Source organism: Chionomys nivalis, chromosome 20 (genome assembly GCF_950005125.1).
Source record: "Chionomys nivalis chromosome 20, mChiNiv1.1, whole genome shotgun sequence".
In the NCBI taxonomy this organism is placed as follows: Eukaryota; Metazoa; Chordata; class Mammalia; order Rodentia; family Cricetidae; genus Chionomys; species Chionomys nivalis.
In genome coordinates this window covers 10,566,582-10,594,212 of record NC_080105.1, presented here as the reverse complement: position 1 = coordinate 10,594,212, position 27,631 = coordinate 10,566,582, and the positions used below count along the sequence as shown (strand labels likewise).

At 43.4% G+C, this 27,631-nt stretch overlaps 1 protein-coding gene and 1 pseudogene across 1 annotated transcript; both read left to right on the top strand.

Annotated features, from left to right (window-relative positions):
* Window positions 1-27,631, top strand: part of LOC130862527 (non-receptor tyrosine-protein kinase TNK1-like) — a 414,731-nt pseudogene that overhangs the window by 65,110 nt on the left and 321,990 nt on the right.
* On the top strand, window positions 10,747-17,370 carry LOC130863107 (harmonin-binding protein USHBP1-like). Its single transcript, XM_057753030.1, has 8 exons — window positions 10,747-10,800; window positions 11,167-11,288; window positions 11,520-11,952; window positions 14,007-14,135; window positions 15,380-15,513; window positions 15,659-15,799; window positions 16,123-16,275; window positions 17,106-17,370. Exons 1-8 carry the CDS (start codon window positions 10,747-10,749, stop codon window positions 17,368-17,370), a joined length of 1,431 nt encoding a protein of 476 aa, XP_057609013.1.

Here is a 27,631-nt window from a genome sequence, read left to right as displayed (position 1 = left end):
ACCATCAGTCCCAGTCCCCCTGGCCTTGGTGAGCTCACATTAGATCAGCCCCACCATCTCAGTGGGTGTGAGCACCCCTTGTGGTCCTGACTTCCTTGCTCACGTTCTCTCTCCTTCTGCTCCTCATTTGGACCTTGGGAGCTCAGTCCAGTGCTCCAATGTGGGTCTCTGTCTCTAGCTTCATCCATTGCCAGATGAAGGTTCTATGGTGATATGCAAGATATTCATCAGTATGGCTATAGGATAGGGCAATTTCAGTCTCCCTCTCCTCAGCTGCCCAAGAATCTAGCTGGGGACATCTCCATGGACACCTGGGGACACCTCTAGAGTCAAGTCTCTTGCCAACCCTAAAATGGCTCCCTTAATTAAGATATACACTTCCCTGCTCCCATATCTACCCTTCCTCCATCCTAACCGTCCCATTTCCCCAAGCTCTCCCCATCCCCCCCTCACTTTTTCCTCCCTATATCCCCTTAGCCCCTACCCCCACCCCCAAGTTTCCAATTTTTCCTGGCAATCTTGTCTCCTTCCAAATTCCATATGTTTTTCTTTGGGTTCACCTTCTTACTTAACTTCTCTAGGATCATGGATTACAGACTCAATGTCCTTTATTTATGGCTAGAATCCACTTATGAGTGAGTACATACCATATTCATCTTTTTGGGTCTGGGTTACCTCACTCAGGAATATATATATATATATATATATATATATATATATATATATATATATATATATTAGTTTTTCAAGACAGGGTTTCTCTGTAGCTTTGGTGCCCATCCCAGAACTAGCTCTTGTAGACCAGGCTGGCCTCGAACTCCCAGAGATCTGCCTGCCTCTGCCTCCCGAGTGCTGGGATTAAAGGCGTGCGCCAACCCTAAGATATGTTATTTGTGGCTATTTTAGATGGTGATGTTTATCTGATTTCTTTCTCACCTGTTTATCATTTGTACATAAGAGGGAAACTGATTTTTTAAAATTGATCTTGTATCTTGCCACATTACTTAAGGTGTTTATCAGCTGTAGGAGTTCCCTGGTTGAATTTTTGCGGGGTCACTTATGTATACTATCATATCATCTGCAAATAGTGAAAGTTTTTTCCTTTCTAATTTGTACCTCTTGCTCTTCTCTTGTCTTATTTCTCTAGCTAAAACTTCAAGTATTATGTTGAATAGATATGGAGAACGTGAATAGCCTTATCTTGTTCCTGATTTTAGTGGAATCAATTTAAGTTTCTCTCTAGCTTGATGTTGGCTATAGGTTTGCTTTATATTTCTTATATTATGTTTAGATATGTTCTTCTATCCCTGAATTCATGAAGACCTTTGTCATGAAGGGGTTTCACACTTTGTCAAACCCTTTTATTAGCATCTAATGAGATGATCATATTTTTTTCTTTCAGTTTATTTAAGGGATGGATTACATATGATGAACCATCCCTGAGTCTCTGGGATGAAGCCAAGTTGATCATGGTGGATGATTTTTTTGATGTACTCTTGGCTTTGGTTTGCCAATATTTTATTGAATATTATTGCATCAGTGTTCATTAAGGAAACTGGTCTGTGATTCTCTTTCTTAATTGAGTTTTTGTGTGGTTTGGGTATCATAGTAACTGTGACCTCAAAAAAAAGAGTTTGGTAATTTTCCTTTTCTTTCTATTCTGTGCAACAATTGTAGGGGTATAGGTATTAGCTCTGCTTTGAAGTTCTAGTAGAATTCTGCATTAAAACCAATGGGATCTTGGCTTTTATTAATTGGGAGACTTTTGATAACTGGTTCTATTTCCTTAGGGGTTTCTCTAGTCTTGATTTAACATGTGGTACCTATTCAAAAATTGTTCCTTTCTTTTAGATTTTCCAGTTTTGTGGAGTACAGGTTTTTGAAGTATGACCTAATATTTCTCTGGATTTCTTCAGTGTCTGTTGTTATATCCCCCTTTTCATTTATGATTTTGTTAATTTGGATGTTCTCTCTCTCTCTCTCTCTCTCTCTCTCTCTCTCTCTCTCTCTCTCTGCCTTTTGATTAGTTAGGATTGTCTATCTTTTTGATTTTTCTCAAAAAAACAGCTCTTTGTTTTATTGATTCTTTGTATTGTTTTCTTAGTTTTTATTTTATTGATTTCAGCCCTCAATTTGATTATTTGTTGTCTTCTACTCCTGCTGGGTGAGTCTGCTTCATTTTGTTCTAGAAGTTTCAGGTGTGTCGATAAATCACTTTGATTTCTCTGCTTTCTTTATGTAGGTGTTTATTACTAGGAGCTTTTCTCTTAGCACTGCTTTCATAGTGTCCCACAGGTTTGGGTATATTGTGCATTCATTTTTGTTGAATTCTAGGAAGTCTTTAATTTCATTCTTTATTTCTTCCTTGACCCAACACTGTTCAATTTCCATGAGTTTGCAAGCTTCCTGCAATTAGTGCTGTTGTTGAACTCTAACTTTTGGCCTTGGTGCTTTGATAAGATACAGGGGGATAGTCCAATTTTTTGGATCTGTTGAAGTTTGTTTTCTTACCAAGTATGTGGACAATTTTACAGGAGGTCCCATGAGGTGCTGAGAAGAAGGTAATTCTTTTGTATTTGAATGAAATAGTCTATAGATATCTGTTAAGTCCATTTGAGTCATGGCATCTGTTACCTCCTTAATTTCTCTGTTAAATTTCTGTCTAGTTGACCTGTCCTTCAGTGACAGTGGAGTGTTGGTGTCTTCTGCTATGAGTGTGTGGGGTTTGATGTGTGATTTAATCTTTAGTAATGTTTCTTTTACATATGAGAATGCTCTTTTATTTGGGGCATAGATGTTCAGGATTGAGACTGCATATTTCTGAATTTTACCTGTGATGAGTATGAAGTATCCTTCTCCATCTCTTTTTTTTTTAGTTTGAATTCTATTTTGTTGGACAATAGGATAGCTACTCCCACTTGTTTCTTGGGTTCATTTGATTAGAAAATCTTTTTCCGACCCTTTACTCTGAGGTAACATCTGTTGTTGAGGTTGAGGTGTGTTTCTTGTATGCAGCCGAAGGATAGACCCTCTTTTCATATCCATTCTCTTAACCTGAGTCATTTTATAGATGAATTGACTCCATTGATTTAAAAGACCAGTGACTGTCAATTCTTATTTTTTGGTGAAAACATTTTTGTGTTTCCCTTCTCTGGGGTTTACTGATGTGAAGTTATCTGTTGCCTGTGTTTACTTGGGTTAAAGTTTTCCTTCTAGTACTTTCAGTAAGCCTGAATTTGTAGATAGGTATTGTTTAAATCTGGTTTTGTCATGGACTATCTTGTTTTCACCACCAATGGTGATTGAAAGCTTTGCTTGTATAATAGTCTGGGGTTACATCCATGTTCTCTTAGTGTCTGCAGCACATCTGTCTAGGATCTTCTTGCTTTCAGAGTTTCATGGATAAATAGGGTGTAATTATAATGGGTCTGCCTTTATATGTTACTTGGCCTTTTTCCTTTGCAACTCTTAATATTCTTTCTTTATTCCATATGCTTACTGTTTTGATTATTATATGTCAAGGAGATATACTTTTAGTGGGTCCCACAAACAGTGGTTTAAAATAGATTAATTTTGTCCTAGAAAACTAATTCTTTTTGGTGGTAATATTTATGATTAATAAATTTCATTCTTCACATAGGGCTACATAGGCTTTACCAGGTACCAGAAAACAACTTATTCTTTTATTCTCATATATACTTAAAAAATACCACATGAAATACCAAAGTCAGTTCAGTCCACCAAAACTGACCAAGTCATATTCGTTGGCTCATGGTTGCCTCCAATTCTAGAATGAGAATTGTTTTCTCTCTCGGTGATAACTTTGTGTTTCTGAGTGGCTAAGCATCTACACAGATACACAATTGTTAAGTACTAGTCAGAGTCTGCCTTTTCTGTGGCCATACACTGACTTTTGTGGATAACATCATCTTGGAAACAGTCACTCCAAAACATGCAGCATATGAGGAAAAGAAACAACAAAAAGAACTTCCAGTTCACACACCTACTAAGACACAATGATTTGATGATCCTATATAAGATGCTACCAATGATGACACTGATGATGTTGCCCATCACCATCCTGATGATGTCACCAACGTTCCTGGTGACACTGCTAATATTCTTGCTTTTCTTTCTAGTTGCTGCTGAAGTTGATCAACAGTAACTTGAAGCAATCAAGTTAATATCTATATTGAAACTGAAATGGGCAAAGCTGACATGCATGGGCAGCCTAGACATGGCAGTTCTGTAAAACTTGTCCATATTGGGTTACATGGTCTAAGATGATGAGAATGGATTACCAGATCTCTCCCTCGATATCTGTATTACAAAGAACTGAAAAACATATAGAAATTTTAAAGAAAATATATTTTTCTAAAAGAAGACACTGTGTTTATTGAACTCTGCACACAAATTGTTAATAGTTTTCAATTAAAATATACTTTGCAAAAATTTTAAACTGTTTCTTCGCATTAGATAAACTGACGCTGTGACAACTCCATGGTAAGGTAAGGGGAAAGTTTTTATTGTAGGAGAGATAGATAGATAGATAGATAGAGAGAGAGAGAGAGAGAGAGAGAGAGAGAGAGAGAGAGAGAGAGAGAGAGCAGGGTAATAAGGGGAATGAGTTGTCTGTGAACTGGAAGTAGTTTAATAGGATAGAAAGTGAGAATGGCTTTTACATTCTGAATTGTGTAGCAGGTACCTGTGATACTATAGGAGCCTGGAGGCCAGTGTGAGCTGTGGTTTGCTAATGGGGAGCACAGGGAGCCATTTGTCCTTCCAGCTGGTCATAAGTGAAAGTGACTCCTTGTGGTAGAGGGGGAGACAGCTTCACAACTTCCTGGGGAATGATGGCTTTTTATATACCCTGCAGAAATCCTCCAGTAGTCCAGGTTGAACTCAATTCTGAATCTGTGGACTGCTTTTAGAGCTTTGAGACTTGGAGGTTCCTTTGAACATAACAGGCATCAAACAAATTTCACTGATTTGCAAGTCAAAAACCAACCTTGTTGCGGGTTACATACTCAAACTACTCAAACATGTATAAAACGCCAGCCAAGCAATGATGTTGTCCTTCAATGATAAAGGGTGGTCACTTACTTGCAATTTCTCTTCTTTGAATTTTACGACACTCCTTCTCCCATCACCTATTAATTGGCCATAGTAACTCACTGCATGATGAAATGATGGTCCAGGTTTATGGAGGTCTTGTGAAGATAATCACATGAATGCGGTCATTGTGTAGTGTATACCATTTCGCAGTATTTATCTACAACCTCTGCCTCCGTGTTCAAAAGTAGTCCCTGAATCTTGGAGGGTGTGATATAGCTATTGTGTTGAGGTCTGAACACTAGACATATATGTATCCTCTGTATCTTGACCAGCTGTGAGTCTGCATTCACCACAGCTCACTGCATAGATATGTGTCTCTGAAGAGGGAGGATAGATGCTCCAATATACAGTTATAAATGTTAAGTATTTAGAAGGCAAGTTGGTACTATGTCATTAAAACCAAACAATAGAGGTTCTCTCCTAGGGTCCATTAAGTGGATTAAACACATCAACAACTAACTCTGAGTCACTATCAGTGCATCAGTGTTACATAAGGAAAGAAATAGGAGCCCGTTCCCTTAGAATCATTTAACCAAGAGCACATCTAGATTTGGATTCTCTGCTCAATGCTCCCTGTGTCCTCTGCCCTCTGTTGCAAGAATCTGAATCTTTGCCTGTTTAGAGAAGTCTGTCTCATGAGTCCCCTGTGTGTGTGTATCTGTCCCTGTGTGTGACTGTCCCTCTCTCTCTCTCTCTCTCTCTCTCTCTCTCTCATCAACACAGAAAGCAACACAGAGGAAAGGAGTGGGATACTTTACAGAATCATTCAGAGTCTTGCAAGGAAGTAAGCCAATAACTACAACCAACCCCAACTGACCAACACAGTGAACAACACAGTGAATGTTGTGGGTAAACATTATTGTTTTCTGACTAACATCTAAACGCTACTGAGCTCAACATTTTTGTGAATATTCAGTTTATTTTTTCTTTTCTTTTTAAAAGAAAACTATCTTTTTTCATTTTACATACCAAACCCAGTTCCCACTCCCTTCCCTCTTCCCATTCCCTCCAACTCTCTTCCACTGCCCCCCATCCACTCCTCAGAGAAGGTAAGCACAATGCTTTGAGGATAGATATGGGTCTATTTGCATTCTTCTGCATGTTTACTTATAGTAATGCCAACACTATTTGTTGAAGATGCTTTCTTTTTTCCATTGTATAATTTTAGATTCTTTGTCAAAAGTCAAGTGTTCATAGGTGTGTGGATTAATATCTGGTTCTTTAATATAATTCCATTGGTCAACCTGTCTATATATGCCAACACCATGCTGTTTTCATTACTGTAGCTCTATAATAGAACTTGATGTCAGGGATGGTGATGCCTCTGGAAGTTCCTTTATTTGCTGGCTATCCCATTTTTTCTGTTTTTCCATATGAAGTTCAGTATTATTCTTTCAAGGTCTGTGAAGAATGTGTTGGGATTTTGATGGAATTGCATTGAATCTAAAGATTGCTTTTTGTAGGATTGTCATTTTATTTTGTTGATCCTACCTATCCAAGAGCATGGGAGATCTTTCCATTTTCTGGCATCTTCTTCAATTTGTTTCTTCAAAGACTTAAAGTTCTTGTCAAACAGGTCTTTCACTTCTTTGGTTAGTGTTACCCCAACATATTTTATGTTATTTGTGTGTTTTGTGAATGGTTATGTTTCTCTGATTTCTTTCTCAGTTTCTTTATCATTTGTATATAGGAAGGGTACTGATTTTTTTTTACTTGATCTTGTATTTTGCCACATTATTGAAGGTATTTATTAGCTGTAGGAATTCCCTAGTAGGGTTTTTGGGTCACTTATGTATACTATCATATCATCTGCAAATAGCCAAGTTTGACTTCTTCCTTTAAATTTTGAATCCCCTTTATTTCTTTTTGTTTTCGTATTTCTCTAGCCAGAACTTCAAGAACTATGTTGAAAAGATATGGACAGAGTGGAAAGCCTTGTCTTGTTTCTGATTTTAGTGGAATTGCTTTGAGTTTCTCTCCATTTAATTTGATATTGACTGCTGGTTTGTTGTATATTGCTTTTTATATGTTTAGATATGTTCCTTGTACCTCTGATCTCTCTGAGACTTTTATCATGAACAGATGTTGGATTTTGTTGAATTTTTTCCAACATCTAACAAGGTAATCATATATGTTATTTTTCGGTTTATTTATAGGGTGGATTACATTAATAGATTTTTTTGTATGTTGAAGCATCCCTGCATCTCTGAAATGAAACTGTCTTGATCGTGGTGGATGATTTTTGATGTGTTCTTGGATTTAGTTTACCAGTATTTTATTGAGTATTTTTGCATCAGTGTTCATGAGTGAGACTGGTCTGTAATTCTTTTTCTTAGTTGAGTCTCTGAGTCCTCCATACAGGGCAAAACCCTAGGTCATTCCACCATATGCCCCCATTTCTCTAGCCAGCAAGCAAGTGAGTTTCCTGCAAGTAAGCTTCTCCAATACTCCCATCCCATCCATTGGACCCTGAAAGCTACAAGTCTTACTCTGCCCCTAAACCTTCCTATCCCTCCTGAAACCTCAAGGGTTCTCTGAAACACAATCTGCTACTACACAGAGAGGACCAAGAGGTAAGTCACCACCTACCCAATGGGACACCCCACTCTATAGGCCCTTCCTAGCAGGGCAAAACCCTGGCCCCCCTACCCCCACCTGCATCAGCTTCTCTAGCCAGGCAGCGGGTGAGTTTCCTTCATGTAGGCTACTCTGTCACCCCCATCCCATCCATCAGACCCTGAAAGCTACAAGTTCACTTTCACCCCCAAACTTTCCAACTCCCTGGCAACCTTAGAGGAACACTGAAACACAACTATGCAGAGAGGACCAAGAGAGAAGACGAAGAAAGGAACTCTGAAGCACAAGCTGTGACTGCACAGAGCAAATCCAGAGTGCAGACCAAAGGAGCAGGCCAAGAGAGCAGACCAAGAGAGCAGGCCAAGAGACAGGGACAAAAAAGACCTCAGTGGCTCCCTGAGATACAGACAGTGACAGTACAGAGCAGACCAAGAACAGTTCCCAAAGACACAGAAAGTCACTGCAAGGAATAAACCAAGAGGTAAAGACACTGTCAGCACCAATTGAAGGAAGAGATGGGTAGGTGCCAATGCAAGAATTCATGCAACAACCTAAACAGCAACATGGTAACACAAGAACCCAGTGGTTATACAACAGGAAGACTTGATCATCTAACCCAGAAGAAGCAGAAGAAAATGATTTTAAATATAACTTTGTGAAAATAATAGAGACCTTTAAAGAGGAAATGAAAAACTCCCTTAGAGATATGAAGAAAAAGGCAAATAAAAATTTTTTCTATTGTATAATTTTAGATTCTTTGTCAAAAATCAGGTGTCCATAGGTGTGTGGACTAACTAAGAGATGTCCTACTTGCTCTTTCTATAACCAAACACCGTTGCCTGCAGTGAGTAACCCAAAGGGTACTCAAAGGAATGAGATCTGGCAGATGGATGTGTTCTACTTTGATGATTTTGGAAAAGTAAATAACGTATACCATACCATTGACACTTATTCCTGTTTTCAATGGGAAACTTCTTTGAGCTCAGAAAAGGCTGATACATTAATCAAATATTTATTAGAAGTTATGGCCATCATGGGTATACCTGCACAAATAAAAACAGCTATATCCAGCATATATCTCTAAGAAAATGAAATAGTTTATTGCTTATTATAATATGAAGCATATTACAGGTATACCAAATAATCCTACATGACAGGCAGTTATAGCACAGGGCAGGGAACCCAGATTACTCTTAGGGATGATGAGGGAGGGGGACTTCATGGGGGAGGGGGAGGGAAATGGGAGGTGGTGGCAGGGAGAAGGCAGAAATCTTTAATAAATAAATAAACAATAAAAAGAAAAAAAAGAAAGATAAAACTGCAAATCCTACCAGCGTGCGCCACCACAACCGGCAAAACCTCTTTCTCAGTTTAAAGCTTTTCTTTCTTTGGGATTGTTTTGCTTTTAAAAGCATGCTCCATGAAGATATGCCCTAGATAGGCTCTGTGTGCCTCTCAGCTTTACCACCTACAAGTTTCTATGGCTCGGACACCTTAACTAAGCTACTTGAGAAACTGGATTTCCTTGTTTCAAATTTAGAAGCAATACTGTCTGCTACTTGCAATTATAAAGGAATTCAAGAGATTCTGTGGTTATATAGCTTAGCCTGCTGCCCTGTACATAAATGAGACCCTTGATAATGTTAACCACTAAGTAATATAGGTTTTGTTCAGGTGGAACCCGGGTTATAAGATACATTGTATTTTTGTTCTTATTTTACATATGTTGACACTCATCCAATACTATCGCGATGGGGGTTGATAGTGCACACCTGTCATTCCAGCACCCCAGAGGTCAGAAGATGAAGATCGGGTGCTCAAGTTATCGCTCACTATACGAGACTCTTCTAAAAACCAAAATGGAAACAAAAAGTAAAAAGAAAAGCCAGCAGACACACTGTGGACAGGCTCAATGTCCCACCGGAGCCTTCTGAGGCAGACAAGTAGGGCTCTGTGGGAAGAGCGGACCTTCTTGTTGAAGAGAAACATTGTAGCGTGGTGAACAGAGGCAGGCACCCCAAACCTGAAGACCTGACTCTATCCCGGGGACCTGCATGGTGGAAGGAGAAGAGCATGCAGCTTACCCACCACAAACACAAATGAAAAAAAAGCAAAGGAATAAAAGACATAATTTTATTTCAATGCTGGAGCCCACTCCTACAGGGTTTTTGTTTTAGAAACACATAAAAATAATAATAAGCAGGGCGGTGGTGGCGCACGCCTTTAATCCCAGCACTCGGGAGGCAGAGGCAGCAGGCGGATCTCTGTGAGTTCGAGACCAGCCTGGTCTACAAGAGCTAGTTCCAGGACAGGCTACAAAACCACAGAGAAACCCTATCTCAAAAAACCAAAAATAAAATAAAATAAATAAAAATAATAATAATAAAAAGATATTACAGTGGAGTAAGCCCCGCTGAACATGGGAACACAGAAAACCTGAGGAAATGGAGGGACCAAAGGTTTGGAATACGGGGGTAGCTGTTATCTTGGAGTGGGACAAGAATCCCCTACCCCACCCTGTCCCCGTTCTGTAGGAAGCTGACATCCTGGAGAAGGAAACAAGACAATAACTGTCCACGTGACCAGGGCAGGGGCATTCCTGTTTCTCAGCCCGTACCAGACCAGCCTTGGCCAGTGCAGCCTCAGTAGCCAGGGTGACCTGAGATGCACCCAGGGGCTCAGGCCTTTCCCAGGATGCCCTGGAGCAGAGCAGAGGGTGGACACACACACACACACACACACACACACACACACGAGAGGGAGTTTGGTGCTAAGAGAGTCCTGGGAAGAAAACAGATTCTTGGGATCCCTATCCCATGCCTCCATAGATAAGAGCAATGCCGTCAGGCAGCTGAGAGAAAAGGATTGTCAGGTAGAGAAGAGGGCGAGAGGTTGGGGCAAATGGACAAGAGTGGGTGCCATCAGGTGAGGCAGTCAAATATTCAAATGTGTTCAATTGATGCAGTTGACCCAAAACTCCTACGGGGGGGAAACCAAGGATCCAGGCCGACAAAGGGAATCTGAGAGCAGGCCGTGATCGGGGTGGAAGAAGCCATGAGTGCCCGGGCCACACGGCCCAGAAGTCGCCGAGGGAGGCATCCTCCACCCGCAAGTGTGCTCCTCTTCCTGCTGTGCCCAATTCCATGGATCCCGGAGCCCAGGAGTGAGCCTGCTTCACTCAGAACCTACAGTGGTGGCGAGCAGTCATTCTTAGGGGGAGTTGGACCTGACAGCACAGAGCCTGCAGAATGGGGTGTCATTTATAGGGAGAGCTGGACCCAGTGGCTGAGAGCCTGCGGGATGGGGTGTCATTCTCAGGGGGAGCTGGACCTGAGGGCTGAGAGCCTTCGGGATGGAGTGTCATTTGCAGGGGGAGCTGGACCTGACAGCTGAGAGCCTTCGGGATGGGGTGTCATTTGCAGGGGGAGCTGGACCCAGTGGCTGAGAGCATGCAGGATGGGGTGTCATTTGCAGGGGGAGCTGGACCCAGTGGTTGAGAGTTCAAAGGAGGCAGAGACCACCAGTGGGAGATTCAAGGCCAAACTCGAGCTGCTTCCGGAACTCCTTAGTCCTGACCTGCAGAGACCCGGGAGCCGGTAGGATGAATTTAGTGCTTCTATTCCAGCAGGTGCCCCTCACAGAGCTGCCGCCCCCCACACATCTGCCTTAGCTTCCTCTTGCCTCCTCTCCTCCATCCTCTCCCTTCCCTTCCCTTTCCTCCTCAGCCACGCAGCTCACTGCCTGCTCACCCTTCCCAGGGACTCTGAGATCTAGCCCCAAAGCCCCTGCTGAGCCTCAGGTGGTTGGGGTCCCGGTTGTCTTCACAGGCCTGAGGATGATTATTGTGTGGGATCCCATGGGGCCCTAGCCTTGAAGCCAGAAGAAGGATGCAAGGCTGAGGTGGAAAGCCCCCTGAGCCCGCAGGCAGCCACCCCGGATACTGGCCCTGCTGAGATGTCAGTAGCCAGCTTGTTCCAGACCCTGCAGAGCAGGTTGAGCTCCCTTGAGGCCACCGTAGCCACCTGGCACCACTACTCCCTAAGCTTTGCAAGGCCAGCGGAAGGAGAAGACAGTGGCCAGGGGACACCTGGGTCCTTTGGTGGTCAGGAAGAAGCCGGGTCTGGACAGCAGGAGGCAGCTCGCCTCATAGAGAGGAACGCCTGGCTGCGGCTGGCCCTGGGCAGCCGGGAGGAGGAGTTGGTTTGCGCTCAAGCTTCCCTGAAGGATGCCCGGGCAAAGAAGGAGACCCTGCAGAGACAGGTGAGCATCTGACTGGGGACAGGCAGATCCTGCCTCCCGAACACATTTGTTCAGCCAACAAACCGATGTGGAGCTATGAAAACCATGCCAGAGAAGGGACCAAGGAAGACAGCAAAGTAAAAGAGGGGTCTTGAGGCCCAGACTGAAGGTCAGAAGGAAGCCAGGCAGGGTGCACCCCATGATCTCAGCGCTCTAGAAGCTGAGGAGAGACAATCTCAAGTGAAAGACTGCTCAGCCACAACCAAGGTCAATTCTCCGATGTAGATTGAGTTGAAGGCCAGCCTGCTTGGTTTTTTTTTGTTTTTTTTTTTTTAAGGTTCTGAGTACCTTGGCGATAGAGGCCTTGCCTGAAGAGTATGAGGCCCTGGGTACTGCACACACACACACACACACACACACACACACACACGCACACACACCACCGAATAATCCTGTTTTAGGGTTTCTATTTGTGATAAAACACCACAACTGAAAGCAACTGGGGAGGAAGAGGTTTGTTGTTGTTGTTGTTCTCATCTTAAAACTCCGAGGGAAGCCGGAGTGGGAGCTCAAGGCAGGGAGCTGGAAGCAGGAGCTGATGCAGAGGCCATGGAGGGTGTTGCTTCCTGGCTTGCTCAGCCTGCTTTCTTATAGAATCCAGGACCACCAGCCCAGGTATGGCCCCACCCACAGTGAGCTAGGCTCTCCCACCTTAGTCATCAAGGAAATGTCCACAGGTCTATCCGAGGGAAACATTTTCTAAACTTTTAGTTTCCTCTTCCCAAATGACTGTAGCTGATGTCACAGTGACAGAACCAGCAGATCCTGAGGTCACTGTGGCTGGGATATAGTCGGGGAGATGACGGCAAATGGGGGACCACCACAGTATTCAAGATGTGGCTGTGGAGCAGGATTTACCGCTGTGCTTTGTGTGTGGTGGGACCACAGACGGTTCTGTGTCCCGAGGGAACTGGACCTGCTGCAGGTGCTCCCTTGCGCCATCTGCTGACTGTGGGAGGAACAGTCTGGTGGTAGACCACGCCCCTGATGGTGGGGGTGGGGTGACAGCAGAGAAGTGGTGAAGGGGACCTGAAAGGGGTAGATGATGGGAAATGTCAAACCCATCTATAGTGGAACAAGCCTGCAATGCTAAGAACTTCAGAGGCTGAGACAGGAGAATCACAATTTAACAGTAGCTTGGACAAGATAAGCAAACATTGTCTCAAAAGAGAAGGAAAACAGACTGGACGGGCGCAAAGCCCTGCCTAGACTCCTCCGCTCTTAGTTTGCTGAGACTCCTCTCACCAACACAGAAATGAAATTCTCCTTCCACAGTGTGGTGGTGCACACTTGAAATTCCAGCTGCACGCAGGGTGCACGCCTTTAATCCCAGCAATGGGGAGGCAGAGGCAGGTGGATCTCTGTGAGTTCGAGGCCAGCCTGGCCTTCAAGAACTAGTTCCAGGACAGGCTCCAAAGCTACAGAGAAACCCTGTCTCGAAAAAACAAAGAAGCAAAAAAAAAGAAAGAAAGAAAGAAAGAAAGAAAGAAGAAAAGAAAGGAAAGAGAGAGAGAGAGAGAGAGAGAGAGAGAGAGAGAGAGAGAGAGAGAGAGAAATTCCAGCTACATGGGAGACTGAGGGAGAAGGGTGGCTTGAGTTGGGGAGATCAAGACAACACAGAGAAACACTGAGTCTCTTAAAAATTTAGAAAGGAAAAAAGAGCAGTGGCTGCTTTTCCAGAGGATCCATGTTCAGGTCCCAGAACCCACTTGACAGCTCACGACTGCCTGTAACTCCAGTTCCCAGCAACCCAAAACCCTCACACAGACATGCATGCAGGCAAAACAATGATGTACATAAAATAATAAAAATAAATAAATCTTAAAAAAAGTGGAGCTGTCCCTCCCTCCCCAACCCCCTGCTAGTAGCTGCAGTCCCCAGGTTGGGGGGGGGGTAAGTGTTGAGTGGCAGTTGGGGACCTGTCTCACGTCATATGGACAGGGCTTGGCTGGGTTCCTGCTGCTGACAGAACTGTCTGTAGGTGAAGCCACAGTCTGATCCTCCATCACTGGCAGGTGCAGGAACTGGAGAATTCCCTGATGCAGCTGGAGGCTTCCCTGCCCACCCCCCTCCTCAGAGCAGGGTGTACAAACAGCAGCAACTCCAGCAGTTCTGGGACAGAAGGGCAGCCCTGGGCACCTCAGGTGAGTCTGAAGTCTTTGAAGTCTTCAGAGTCTAGGTGGTAATGTCCTCTGTTTTTCCAGTGTCGGGTAAGCTTCAATGTGCGCTTTATGGCTTCCCTAGTGGTGTGTGACAAAACTTTTCCTGGGGAGATACTGTACACATCAACTCATCCCAGGTAGGCAGCCATGACACACGAGAGTACAGACACCACCAAAGTCCAACTTAGTCCACCAATGAGTTTACATATAGGATCATGAGTGAGGGGTTACATACATGAGCAGAAATGACTCAAAGACAGCTGCATCACCAAAGCCCACACCAGCATGGCTGACAGCTCACAAAGCTGAGAGCCTGGAGTGCAATTCACAGCCTGAAGGCAGCTCAGCACATTGGAGAGTGTCCCATCCAATTGACTCTGGTCTAAACCTTTTCTGGCATCTGGTCTGATCTCTAGTCATCATTGCAACTATAATCAGCTGGTCTCAGAAGAACTTTTCTTACCCCAACAGGGAGGATCCTAGTGAATCTGCTTAGTTTCAGGGACTTCCTGAAGCTGTTTGGAGTTGTTTACTTCCCTGCTTAAGGAGTTTAGAATGTTTCTATCTCAGAGAAAACTGTTAATACAACACATAGTATCTGAAAAATCCTAAACAGGGCCTGGAGAGATGACTCATTGTTTAGGGGTGCTAGTTGCTTTCACAGAGAACCAGGTCCAGTGCCTAGCACCCACATCTCACAAAGATCTGTAACTCTAGTTCCAGGGATCTGATACCCTCTTCAGAGCTCCACAGGCACATGGTAGACAGACAGACTTGCAGACAAACATCCATACACTTAAAATTAAAGTAAAAAAGAAGCCTAAATCACTAATTTTCTGCTTAGGGGCCTGAGACAAAAGGATCATGACCAATAACTGTATAGAGACCCTGTCTCCAAATAAAACAATAAGCATTGGTGAGATAACTCAGCTGGAAAGAGTACCTGCTGCCAAGTCTGATGAGCTGGATTCAATTCCTGGCACTCCCTGAGTAGAAACAGAGAACTGGCTTCCACAGTTGTCCTTGGACATTGATTCATGTATCATGGCACACACATGCATACATCCCACATGTGTGCACTCACATACACGTAAGACACAAACCAAAGCTGAAGTTGTGTCTCAGTGATGCAGCAGGTATATAGCATGTTCCAAGGCCCTGGTTCTACCCCCGAGCCCTGCCAAAACAGGGGATGATGAGTAAATCAAGTCATGTCCTCCTGGCAGGACTCCCCCTTGGCTCACCCTCTTCTCCAATGCCTCCGGAGTGACTCCAGCACCCACATCTTTGGGTGCCTTTCCACACAGCCTTCAGCCCCTGAGATGCACCTCATGGAGGACCAGATAGGGCAGCTCCAAGTGTGAGTGACTTGAGTCACAGCTGCTGAGCTTTTAAGGGCACCATGCCTCCTGCCCCTGGGTTGTGAGAGAGATGGAGGGGAGGAAACTGGGCTCTGGCTGATTGGGGCCTCACTCATCTTCACTGTTGCTCTTCTTTGGAGGCAGAAGCATTGAGAAGTTGAAGTGCTTCAACCGCCTCCTGCTGGCTGTGCTCCAGGGTCACAAGGGCCGCTGTGAGAGCCTTAGTATGCAGCTGGGCCAGCGGGAGGCTGAGACCACAGCCCTGTGCCTGGCCCTGCAATACAGGTCTGTGCCTACTGCCAATGACGGTGGTGGCTGGGAGTGGGGCGGGGCTGCATCCCAAGATGAGCCTATGTAAAGAGGGACATAGGGCCTTCAGAAGGCACAGGGCCTTACCATGAGGTCTTGTTCTGACCCATAAAGTATGTAGGGTGGGGGCTGTCTTTTAGTGGTTTGTGGTATTTTTATTTGAGATGGGGTCTCACTGTATAGCCTATGTTGGCCTGGAACTTGCTATGTAGCCCAGGCTGGCTTTGAATCCATAGAGCTCTGCCTACCTCTTACTGGGCTGGGACTGAGTGCTGAAACACTCAGATCCTGTCCCACAGCGAGGATTGTGAGGAGGCATATGGAGTGCTGCTCACTCTGAGGACTGCTGGAGCTGGAGCCACCAAGAGTGACCTGCAGGCTGCAGAGACAGAGGCATCTAGGCTGCTGGTGGAGAAGGAAGCTGCTATGGATGGAGAGATAACTTGGCCCAGGTACCCTCAGGAAGCACAAGAGTTGTGCTGAACTACGGGGTGCATGTCCCAGAGCCTGCTGCATACGAGGCTGTAATGTCCCTGTCATGGGGCCTGACTGGAATAGGCCACTCAGTGACACCAGGTGTGGAGACACAAACCTTTGATCCCAGCACTCAGGAGGCAGAGTTTGAGGAGCTCAAGGTCAGCCTGGTCTACACAGCAAGTTCTAGGCCATACTGGTCTACACAGTGAGATTCTGTCTCAAATAAATAAATACAACACCAAACATACAAGCAAATCACCACGTAGTCTCACATAGATGCATAGACCCTGGTTTCAACCTCTAAAGCTGGAGGGAAAAATCAGTGAAAAGTAAAATTATTAAATTTTGGATCTTGACTTCAGAAGTGTCAATCCATCATGGCAACAGGAAGCAGAGAGCAGGAAGTGCCGAGGCATGGTGTAGCCCTAAAGCAAGGAGGCATTGTAAAGCCCTGTGGGGGCCTGGCAGGGTGAGCAATGCCCTTTATTCTGCCGTCTGTCATGGTACCTGTGAACTCACTGCAGAGAGCGTCTCAGCTGTCCGTGCAGCCTCAGTGTCCAGTACGGACTGTGCATACCACATAATTACATACAAACTCCCCTGGTGGTCTTCCTACCATCTAGGTTCCACCACCTTGCTATGTATCTGACCCTCCTGCCTCCACCTCCTGAGAGCCGGGATGGGGCCACATGCATGCTGGGCAAGCTCTCTGTGGACTGAGCCCCAGCAGCTGCCATATTATCCGCTGGAAGACTGCCCCGTGGGGGACAGTTATGTATCACGATCTCCCTCCTGTCTCCTGTAGCCCTGAGGGCAGCAGTGTGGACAAGCCTACACCACAGGAACTGGCTGCTCAGCTCCATGGCTATATCCGGCATCTCCGGGAACACTGGGCTCTGGTGAAGATCCCCCCGGCACTCAGCCCTGACACCACACCCTGGCTCACTATGCCCCACACAGAAGCAATAGTGCAGGCCATTCTGGAAATACAACCTGGCCCAGCCCTACCTCGGCTAGAGAAGTCTCAGATCCAGCAGGACATGGTGTCTGCTCGGGTAGGAATGTGTTGACAATGTCACAACACACTCTTGATGATGTCAGTGGAGAACAGAGGCAAGCAGGGTTTCCCTTGAATGGCTGTCCCACCCTGTCCTGTAGTCATTCAGTCCCAAAGAAACACGGAGGCTTATATTAATTATAAACTGTTTGGCCTTTTAGCTCAAGTTAATTATTAACTAGCTTTTACAATTTAAATTAACCCATAATTCCTGTCTATGTTTAGACACGTGGCTTGGTACCTTTTATCAGTGAGGCATTCTCATCTTGCTTCCTCTGAGTCTGGCTGGTGACTGACTCTCTGCCTTCCCTCTTCCCAGAATTCTCCTAGTCTGGTTGCCCTGCCTCTACTTCCTGCCTGGCTACTGGTCAATCAGCGTTCTATTAAACCAATATGAGTGACAGATCTTTACAGTGTACAAAAGCATTATCCCACAGCAATAGGCAGTTGGCTTCTTATATGAAGAATTAGAGTTGAGGAGGTTTTTGTTTGTTTGTTTGTTTGTTTGTTTTTTCCAAGACAGGGAGCTTTTGAGCCTGTCCTGGAACTCACTCTATAGACCAGGCTGGCCTCAAACTCACAGAGATCCTTCTCCCTCTGCCTCCCAAGCACTGGAGTTGAGGTTTTGAGGGATGCATAGGAGTTTCTCCTCCTGATTAGGTTTTCCTTAAGATTCTGTAAGTTGCCGGGCGGTGGTGGTGCATGCCTTTAATCCCAGCACTCGGGAGGCAGAGGCAGGCGGATCTCTGGGAGTTCGAGGCCAGCCTGGTCTACAAGAGCTAGTTCCAGGACAGGCTCCAAAGCTACAGAGAAACCCTGTCTCAAAAAACAAACAAAATATTTTGTGTTGAGAATTTGTTGGTTATGCTGTTTTCTTTGATCAGAGTGTTTATTTTCTCTATGGTATCTTCAGTGTCTGAGATTCTTTCTTCTATCTCTTGTAATCTGTTGGTGGTACTTGACTCTGTAGTTCCTGTTTGTTTATCCAAATTTTCCATCTCCAATCTTCCCTCGGTTTGTGTTTTCTTTATTACTTCCACTTCATTCTTGCAAGTCTTGAACCGTTTCCCTTACCTGTTTGATTACTTTTTCTTGTTTCTCTTGGTTTTCTTGGGTATCTTTGAGAGAATTATTCATTTCCTCTACCTCTTTGTTTGTAATCTCTAATTGATTATGGCTGTTTTTCACCTCCTGTTTAAGGTCCTCTATTATTTTCATATAATTCACTTTTGGTCGAATTCTTCTAATTCTTCTGGATTAGGGTGTACACTTCTTATTTCGGGATTCCTGGTTTCTGGTGATGTCACGTTGCCTTTCAAGTTGTTGGGGGAATTCTTGCATTGCCCATCTCTTCCTTCAAATGGAGCCAGGAGAGGCCTTGTGTTTTGGACCAGTCTTTGCTGTGACTAACTCTCTGGGTGTATCTCCTCAGTGTAGGGGCAGGAACCGTTCCCTACCAGATGAACTCCTCAACACCAAAACAGGGATGCCTGGTATTCCAATGACCCGCGGAAAGAAGGGCAAATGCAGGGGTAGGGTGGGGTCGAGTAGAACACAGGCTACACTGCAGTACAAGCTGGAGGTGCCTGCGCTCCCTTTCGGGGGTTGCTGAGGCCTGCCCACTAGGCAGGCACTCACTGCTCTGGTTGGGTAGCCTTAGTGTAGGGGGGTTTGTGCTCTCTACCTGGACAGTCCGCCCCAGCATAGCACACACTCACCCGTCCAGATGGAGCTTCTCAGCACCTACACAGGGACTCCTGGTAGCCCCAATGAGCCAGGGACCAAGGGAAGTAGGGCGCAGGCAGAGCTGCAGCAGGCACTGGGGGAGGGGCGTTTGTGCTCTCTACCTGGACAGTCCGTCCCAGGATAGCACACACTCACCAGTTCAAATGGAGCTTCTCAGCACCTACACAGGGACTCCTGGTCGATAGTTAAATATTTTGAAATGCTACAGCATTACCGAAGTTCTGATGACTCAGACCTGTACTACTCTTTATTGTAATTCACACTGAAAAATAGCATTGAAACTAGTCTACAAACTGACTAACGTTAAAAAAGAGGAAGCAGTTACGATAACTGTACCTCTTTTTTTCTTTTTTTCTTGTTTTTATTGAGCTATACATTTTTCACCATTCCCTTCCCTTTTCTTGTACCTTTTTATACTGTTGGATATTTATAATCAAGCTTTAACTCTAGGGTATTGAGGAAATTTGATCTTATTAGAAAAAATAAAATCAGCAACCTTGGTATTTGATGTAAATATAGTATGCTAAATTCTGAGATAGCCTGAGAAAAAACTGGAGATATTATTTAATAGTAAAAGTAGAAGAGGTTTCTCGTCTGCCTTGTAGCATTAAGTTAGTTTGTAACACTCACATTTATTTTTACATGTATGCCTGTGTGTGAATGTTTTCTCTGCATGTATATGCTCTACATGCATGCTTGATACTGACATCAGAAGGTATTGGGTCCCCTGAAATTTTAGTTTCAAAAGGATGTGAGCCCCTTTATGGAGCTGGGAACCTAACCCAAGTGCCCTTAACTACCAAACAATCTCTCTAAACCCTAAACTCACACTTCTTAAATTTAGTAGATGAAATGATGTTGTGAGTATCCTATATGAGACAGCCTTATGGAATTTTATCAACTGTTTTTGTGACATAAACCAATGGGTAGGACCATTTCAGAGCTTTGAATGAATCCTTCTGACTCTGTTCCCAATATTTCTACTGTAAGTAGATGACGGTGCTGGAGCAGGCCCTTTCTCTACAGCTTCCCAATGTGACAGACATGGTTTAGGAGGGAGAATTCTGGAGATTCTCCAGAATCCAAACTTGCAGCTCAGCAGTTCCCCTCTGCTGTAGGCACACTGTGCTCATGCATTTCAAAGGCCACGTTCACTGGTTTGTTATCCCACGATCTCAATGGGCAATTGAGATTGGACACTGGGATAGAACTAATGTAGTGCAGAACGGGAAGTCCTTTTCTTTCCAGAGCCCTTCTTCATTACATTCTCTTAAATCTGGCTGTTAACATAAAGTCAGGGTCATAAAGCATTGAGTAGGCTATGTCATTCACATCCAAGGTACTACCCTCCTGTGTAGACCTGTGTAGACCTGCCTGGAGGCGAACTCACTGTGTAACCAAGGCTCCTGGAACATGCACAAATCCATCTCTGCCCATGAGTTCTGGAGTCACAGGAGAGCAACCCCACATCTGACTCAAGAAGGGCTGTAAAACTGAGGAGTCGAAAATTGATTTTATTCATAAAAAATTCTCATTTTACTCAATAGGGGCTTTAGAAAGGGTAGTCAGTATATACAGTGTAGAGCCTTAGCCAACTATTAAAACAAAAATAAATTATTTAAAAATTAACAACAAAATTTAAACCAAAGCAAAGAAAAAAAATCCAAGCAAATGAAAACCAAACCCAAAACCATAACCCTTGCTCCAATTAAGCTAAAAATATTCTCTAGCTCTAAATCCAAAAAAATCCATCAAGAGCATCTGGCTCCCTAAAGACACCAAAGGTGACCAGACCTCCTCTATAGACCCTTTCTCAGGACTGACATGCCAGTCCAGGATGTGTAACTGGAGAATCCCCAGACATTTTCTTTATGGATGATCCAACGACTAACACAGGTGAGGGATGTTGTAGTCTCTGTAGTGCGTTATCTTCAGCAACACTTTCATGTGACATGGAGTCCGCCTCAGCACTGCACAGGAGAGGGAATCCTGTTCTTTTCCCTGTGGTGTGTATAGACTACAGCACGGCATCAGTACAGTCTTTCTCGTGAGAGTCCTCACCACATATCGAGGGCTCAACCGGCTTACTAAAGACAGAGAGTAAACTGGCAGAGTAAGCCTTGCTCAGCAGCATATCCTCCCCATGCTGCAGTGCGCCACTCAGGGTCCACCTGCTGATTGATGTCAGGATTCCGAGTAATTCTTGGTGGGTCCTCTGAATCTCAGGCTTCTTTCTGATGACTTCCTTTCTCCAGGAATAATGCACCAACATAACATGAATCAGATTGGGGATGGATCCCCTGCAGTAGGTGGAGATTTTCCTCACTGGTTAGTTTACAGATATAAGGAGGGGTCTGCTTCTCAGTAGGTGTTGCTGCTCGAGTGGAGAATGTGTGACGCTTCCTTCAGCCTCCTCAGTTCTCCAAAGCAGAGCTGTCAGAGAAGGAAAGGCAATCAGATGCACAGGAAACCTCACTGGACTACAGCCTAGACAAAACCAGGGACTGTCCACACTTGGGAAACAAAGGTCAAGGAAGAAAACCCATCCCATAAATGCCAAGGTTGCAGGGGACAGGAGTCAATGGTGGCTCATTGGCCTGGCACACTCAGGGCTCCTGCTGCAGCAGGTCTGTCTGCAGGAGGCTCTCATCCTGGACTGTGGCCTGTTCCAGATCATGCTGGAGGTTTTCATATTAGGGGAGGAAAACAGCTGGGACACAGGTCTATTGCGGACCTGCCCTGCCAGCTTTTGAGCTCCCACCAGCTCTACTCAACTGGGAAATCCAGCATTACATTTGAGTTGGGCTCATTCACTCCTTGCTTCTTCAAGGATAAGACAGCACCCGAGTTTCTTTTTTTCTCCACCTTTAAAACTGGTAGAAAGTGAGCTGAGAAATACACACTGTGGTGAACTAGAAAAACAGACCATTACTCCACTAGTTTAGATACATTCTTTTGAAAATAAAACAGCAGCATAGCAGTGTCTGGGTCACAGGCCTTGAACAGATGCCAGGAAACTGTGAGCAACCTGAAAAATTAACTGTATGAGGCCCTCTAGGGGAGCAAACACAACACTGCAGTGAAGGCTGGGCTTCCTCCTTCAGCACAGAAACTTCCTTGGATTTAACATGTCAAATTCTAAATGTGATTCTAATTCCAGAGAAACCTTCTTACAGGAAACAGATGCAAACTACAAAGAACCCATAATCAATAAGAAGGTGCTGTATGCTAATCTGTCCAAGTGTAGGATTTTATCTCTAAAGGTGATACTCCTGGAGGAAAATAAAGTGGCAGGAGGAGACACCATCTTGCACAATTAACACTGCCTCTATTAGGTCTGGGACTACCATAGGACGGATCAATGCACTCAGAACACACGAGAGCACTCAGAATTGAAGAAATGCACACAATTCAGAAAGATTAAAGGATAACACATATTGCTTCCTGTGCAGACATTTCTGTTGACTGAGCCAGCCCAATACTCTCAGATGTTCTTTCCCTGGCTTTGACTGAAAAGCCATGCAAATGGCCAGGAACCCAAATAGGACAGAGATTCAGGTACTGGGGAACTATTTGATATAACTCCCTCTTCATGGCCTGGGATCCTACCTCATCTGGGAGACAGCGAAGGGATTCTGTAGCTTTTCTGCCAATTCTGTATGTTTGGTGACCAGATCCCTCAGCTTCAGCAGGGATTGTTGTCTTTCCTCCAATATATCCTGTTTCTGTTCATTAGAAGATTATGTTCTTAGTGAAGCGTTGAACACTCAAATGCACACACACACACACACACACACACACTCCTCAACGCACACTTCTGGACATACATGTACAATAACATAAACATTCAGCAAAATAACAAGAATTAATCATTTGATATTTCTCTGTATCATTGGTTTCATATCCTTAGTAAAAATACTCAGAATACAGAAACAGGATCCATTTTTCTGCTACATACAAGAAAGAAACTTCAACATTAATTATAGACATTACCTCTGGGTAAAGGATTGGAAAAAAATCTTCGAAGCAAATGTACCTAAATGACAAACTGATGTAGCTATTTTAATACCTAACAAAATTGACCTCAAACCAAAATTAATCAAAAGAGATGGGGAAAGACACACCACAAAGATGACATTTCAATTTTTTAAAAATTGTTCGAGACTGGTTTTTCCATAGCTTTGGAGCCTGTACTGGAACTAGCTCTTGTAGACTAGGCTGGCCTTGAGCACACGGAGATCTGCTTCCCTCTGTTTCTCAAGAACTGGGGTCAAAAGTCTGCACCACCACCACCTGGCCATCATTTCAATTTTTTTTTTAGATTTTTTTGAGACAGGGTTTCTTTGTAGCTTTTGGTTCCTGTCCTGGAACTAGCTCTTGTAGACCAGACTGGCCTCGAACTCACAGAGATCCGCCTGCCTCTGCCTCCCGAGTGCTGGGATTAAAGGCATGTGCCACCACCGACCGGCCTCAATTCTTAACATCTATGCCCTAAGTAATATTTTAAGGTAAACGTTACTATAGCTTAAAACACATAATTAATTTCCACATGCTAATATTTGGGAACTTAAATACCTCATTCTCACCAATGTGCATGTCATCAGTGTGCAGGTCATGCAGACAAAATTAATAAACTCTGCATTAACTGAAGTTTTAAATCAAATAAACCTAACAGATATTTACAGAACATTCCACCTAAACACAAAAGGGTGCACCTTCTCAACAGTATCCGAAAGAATTTTCTCCCAAACAGACCACATACTTAAACATAAAGCAAGTCTCAACAGACACAAGAAAATTGAAACAATTCCCTGTATCTATCAGACCATTAGAGAATATCAACAACGAAAGAAAGGAAAGCATATATAAGTTCATGGAAATTGAAGATCTCTATATTGAATGAAAAGTGGACCAAAAATAAATAAGAAAGAAATTAAACACTTTCTAGAATTCAATGAAAACGAATACATAACATACGCAAACTTATGGGACACAATGAAAGTAGTGCTAAGAGCACTAAGTGCCTACATTAAAAAAATGGGAAGATATCATACTTAATAGTAACACCTCAAAGTTATTGAACAAAAGGAAATATGTCCAAGAGGATTGGACCAGAAGAAATAAACTGACAGCTAAATCAATAAAATAGAAATCAAGATAATTGTACAAAAATCAGAGAAAGAAAGAATTGGTTCTTTGAGAAAATCAACAAGATAGATAAACCCTTATCCAAGCTAAATAAAGATGGGCAAAGTATATCCAAATTAATAAAATCAGAAACCGTATGGGGACATAACAACAGATACCGAGGAAATCCAGAGAATTACAAGGACATACTTTAAATCATGCACTTCATCAAACTGGAATATCTATAAGAAATGAATAATTTTTCTCAATAGGAACCACTTACCAAAGTTAAATTAAAATCAGATAAATAAATAGACCTACATCCCCTAGTGAAATAGAAGCCATCATCAAAAGCCTCCTCCCACCCCACAAAAAAACCCAAAGTCAAATGGCTATAGCACAGAATTCAACCATACTTTAAAAGAAGAGTTAATGGCAATACTCCTCAAATTAGTTTGCAAAATAAAAACAGAAGAAACAGAGCCCAAATCGTTTTATGAGGCTGCAAACCAGATACCCAAAACAGAGAAAGACTCAACAAAGATACTTACAGACCAATTTCCCTCATGGACATATATGAAAAAGTACTCAATAAAATACTTGCAAATCAAACCCAAGACTATTTCAAAAATATCATCTATTATGATCAAGCAGTCTTTAACCTAGAGATGTAGGGATAGTTCAGCATATGAAAATTAGTCAATGTAATCTACTGTATAAACTGAAGAAAAAGCATATGATGATCATTTTGCTAGATACCAAAAAAATCTTTGACCCTTTCATGATGAAATACCTCAACACAAAAACAAACACATTGAACCTGATAGGAGGGAATATAGGGAATAGGCGGAACATGCCAGCAAAGGAGATGGTTTCAGAAGAGAACATTGGCAGTGCAGGCACTATGATCAACAATTAATAAAGGACCTCAGGGAACCGAAAGGCTTCTGTAAGGCAAGGAACACCATGAGTAGGAGAAAATAGAGGCTGACAGAATGGGAAATGATTTTCATCATCCCGCATCTGACAGAGGGCTAATATCCAAAATATATAAAGCATTCAGTAGACTAGACACCAACAAATCAAATCATCCAATTAAGAAACGTGGAACAGATATAAACAGAAAATTCTCTAAAGAAGAATCACAAATAGCTGAGAAACACTTAAAGAAATGTTCAACATTCCTTTTGATCAGGGGAATTTGAACCAAAAACTCCTTTGAGATTCCACATTACACCTGTCAGAATGGCTAAAGTCAATGGCACAAATGACAGCTCATGGTGGTGTGGATTTGTAGCAAAGGAAACACTCCTCCATTTCTGGTGGGAGTCTATAGCTGCCCAGCCTCGATGGCATCAATATGGCAATTCCTCAGAAAATTGGGAACTGATTTACCTCAAAATCTAGGTACACCATTCTTGGACATATGTCTAAAGGATGTTCTATCCTATCACAAGAACACTTGCTCAAATATCTTCACATTGGCATTATTCATAATAACCAGAAAGTGGAAATAACCTTCATGTCCCTCAATGGAAGAATGGATAAGGAACAGGCAGTACGTTTACAGAAGGGAATATTACTTGGCTGTTTGAAAAGTGATATCCAATTGCTATTGTAAGTAAATGGGTGGAACTAGAAAAAAATCAAGCTGACTGAGACAACTGAGATCCATAAAGACGCCTATGATATGTGTTCACTTATAAGTGGGCATCAGTTGTTAAGTAATTGATAATCAAGCCACTTTCCACAACCCAGACAAGTTAGGTACAGAGAAGGTCACTAGAGGAAGGAAACACAAGAATTTCCCTGGGAAGAGAAAATAGATTAGATTTTGCCAGTGAACTTTGGTTGGGTGGGGAGGGAATTGAAAGAGATCCTGTAGGGGGAGGGGTGGAGGGAGAGAGTGAGGAGAGAGAGTGTTGGAGTTGGGGGTCTCCCAGAGGCTGCAATGGAAAGCTAGTACAGATAAAACTTCCTGTAATCTATGTGGGGGATCCTAGTGAGGACTCCTAGAAGTGGAACATACAGAGTCTGAACTGATCATCTTCTGTAGCCAAGAAAGGCTTCCAGTGCTGAGACTGGCTTGCATTCAGTTGAATATTTGGTTGAAGGGGATTCTGTGGAGATCCCTAAACAGCTCCGAGAGGACAGAGTGTTGCTCTCTGAAAACTGACAGTGGGGTCCCATTGTTGTGGACAACATCTACACATCATTGAACCTAGAGAGAGCAAGCTGTTGCCTGAATGGAGCCTTCACCCATATGCTCTAGTCTCTTTGGCATGGGAAGGTACTCTGCAGGTTACAGAGAGAGAAACATGACATCAACTCATCCACAAAAACCTTGACTTACAGTCTGTCCTCCCTGAAAGTTATGCTGGGGCACTGTTGGTTCAGAACTTGAAAGAGTGGCCATACAATGTCTGGCTTAACTTGAGACTCATGCAAGGTGAGGCAGTCCATGCCCTACAATCCCTGGATGGCTAAAATCTGGAGACCAAATAGCCCAGAGACATAGTACAGAAGCAAACATAACTAAAAAAAAAAAAAAACCAATGAACTGACTACTAATATCCTATCGATGTTCTGCTATACTCATAGATTGGTGCCTTGCTGGTCCTCATCAGAGAGCTTTTCTCTAGCAGCAGTTGTGTGGAAGTGAATATCTAAATTGGAACTTTCTATCAGTCCTACCCATTGGAGCTCAGGAAAAGTTTCAGAAGAATTGGGAGGGGGGATTTTAGGAGTCAGCGGGTGTGATGGGCTGGAGGACACTAGGAGAACATGGCCCACTGAATCAAGTAAACAGGGTTCACAAAGGCTCACAGAGTTATGTATGGGGCCTTTATGGGTCTGCACCATGTTCTCTGCATATATGTTGGTGTTTCAGTGGGACTCTTAATAGTGGGAGTGTGCATGGTGTGTCTCTGACTCTTTTGTCCACTCTTGGGATACCTTTCCTCCTATTGGAAAGCTTTGTCCAGCCTCTGTATGGGGGGCCTTTTTCTTTTTTTGTCATGCTTGCCTGTTCTTTTCTGAAAAGAAACCAAAGGGCAGCAGATCTGGGAAAAGGGAGGTTTATAGGAGCTGAGAGAAGTGCAGGTAGAGAAAACTATGGTTGGTATCTATTGCATGTGAGAATGATTTATTTTCAATAAAAAGAAATGTTCACTCAATAAAAAAAATGTGAATCGTTGAAGAGTTACAACACTTTAAAACAGAGTTATTAACTATGTAATCTCTACCCAAAGGAGAGCTTAAAATTTTCTTCCTCTAAAATATTAACGAGGAGCAGGAATCCCTATGATTTGATGGCATATAATATTTTTCACTTATACCTGGGATTGATATAGGCCATGGCTAGTGGGAAGGAGGAAAAATTGCCTTTTCTGTGAAGAGTA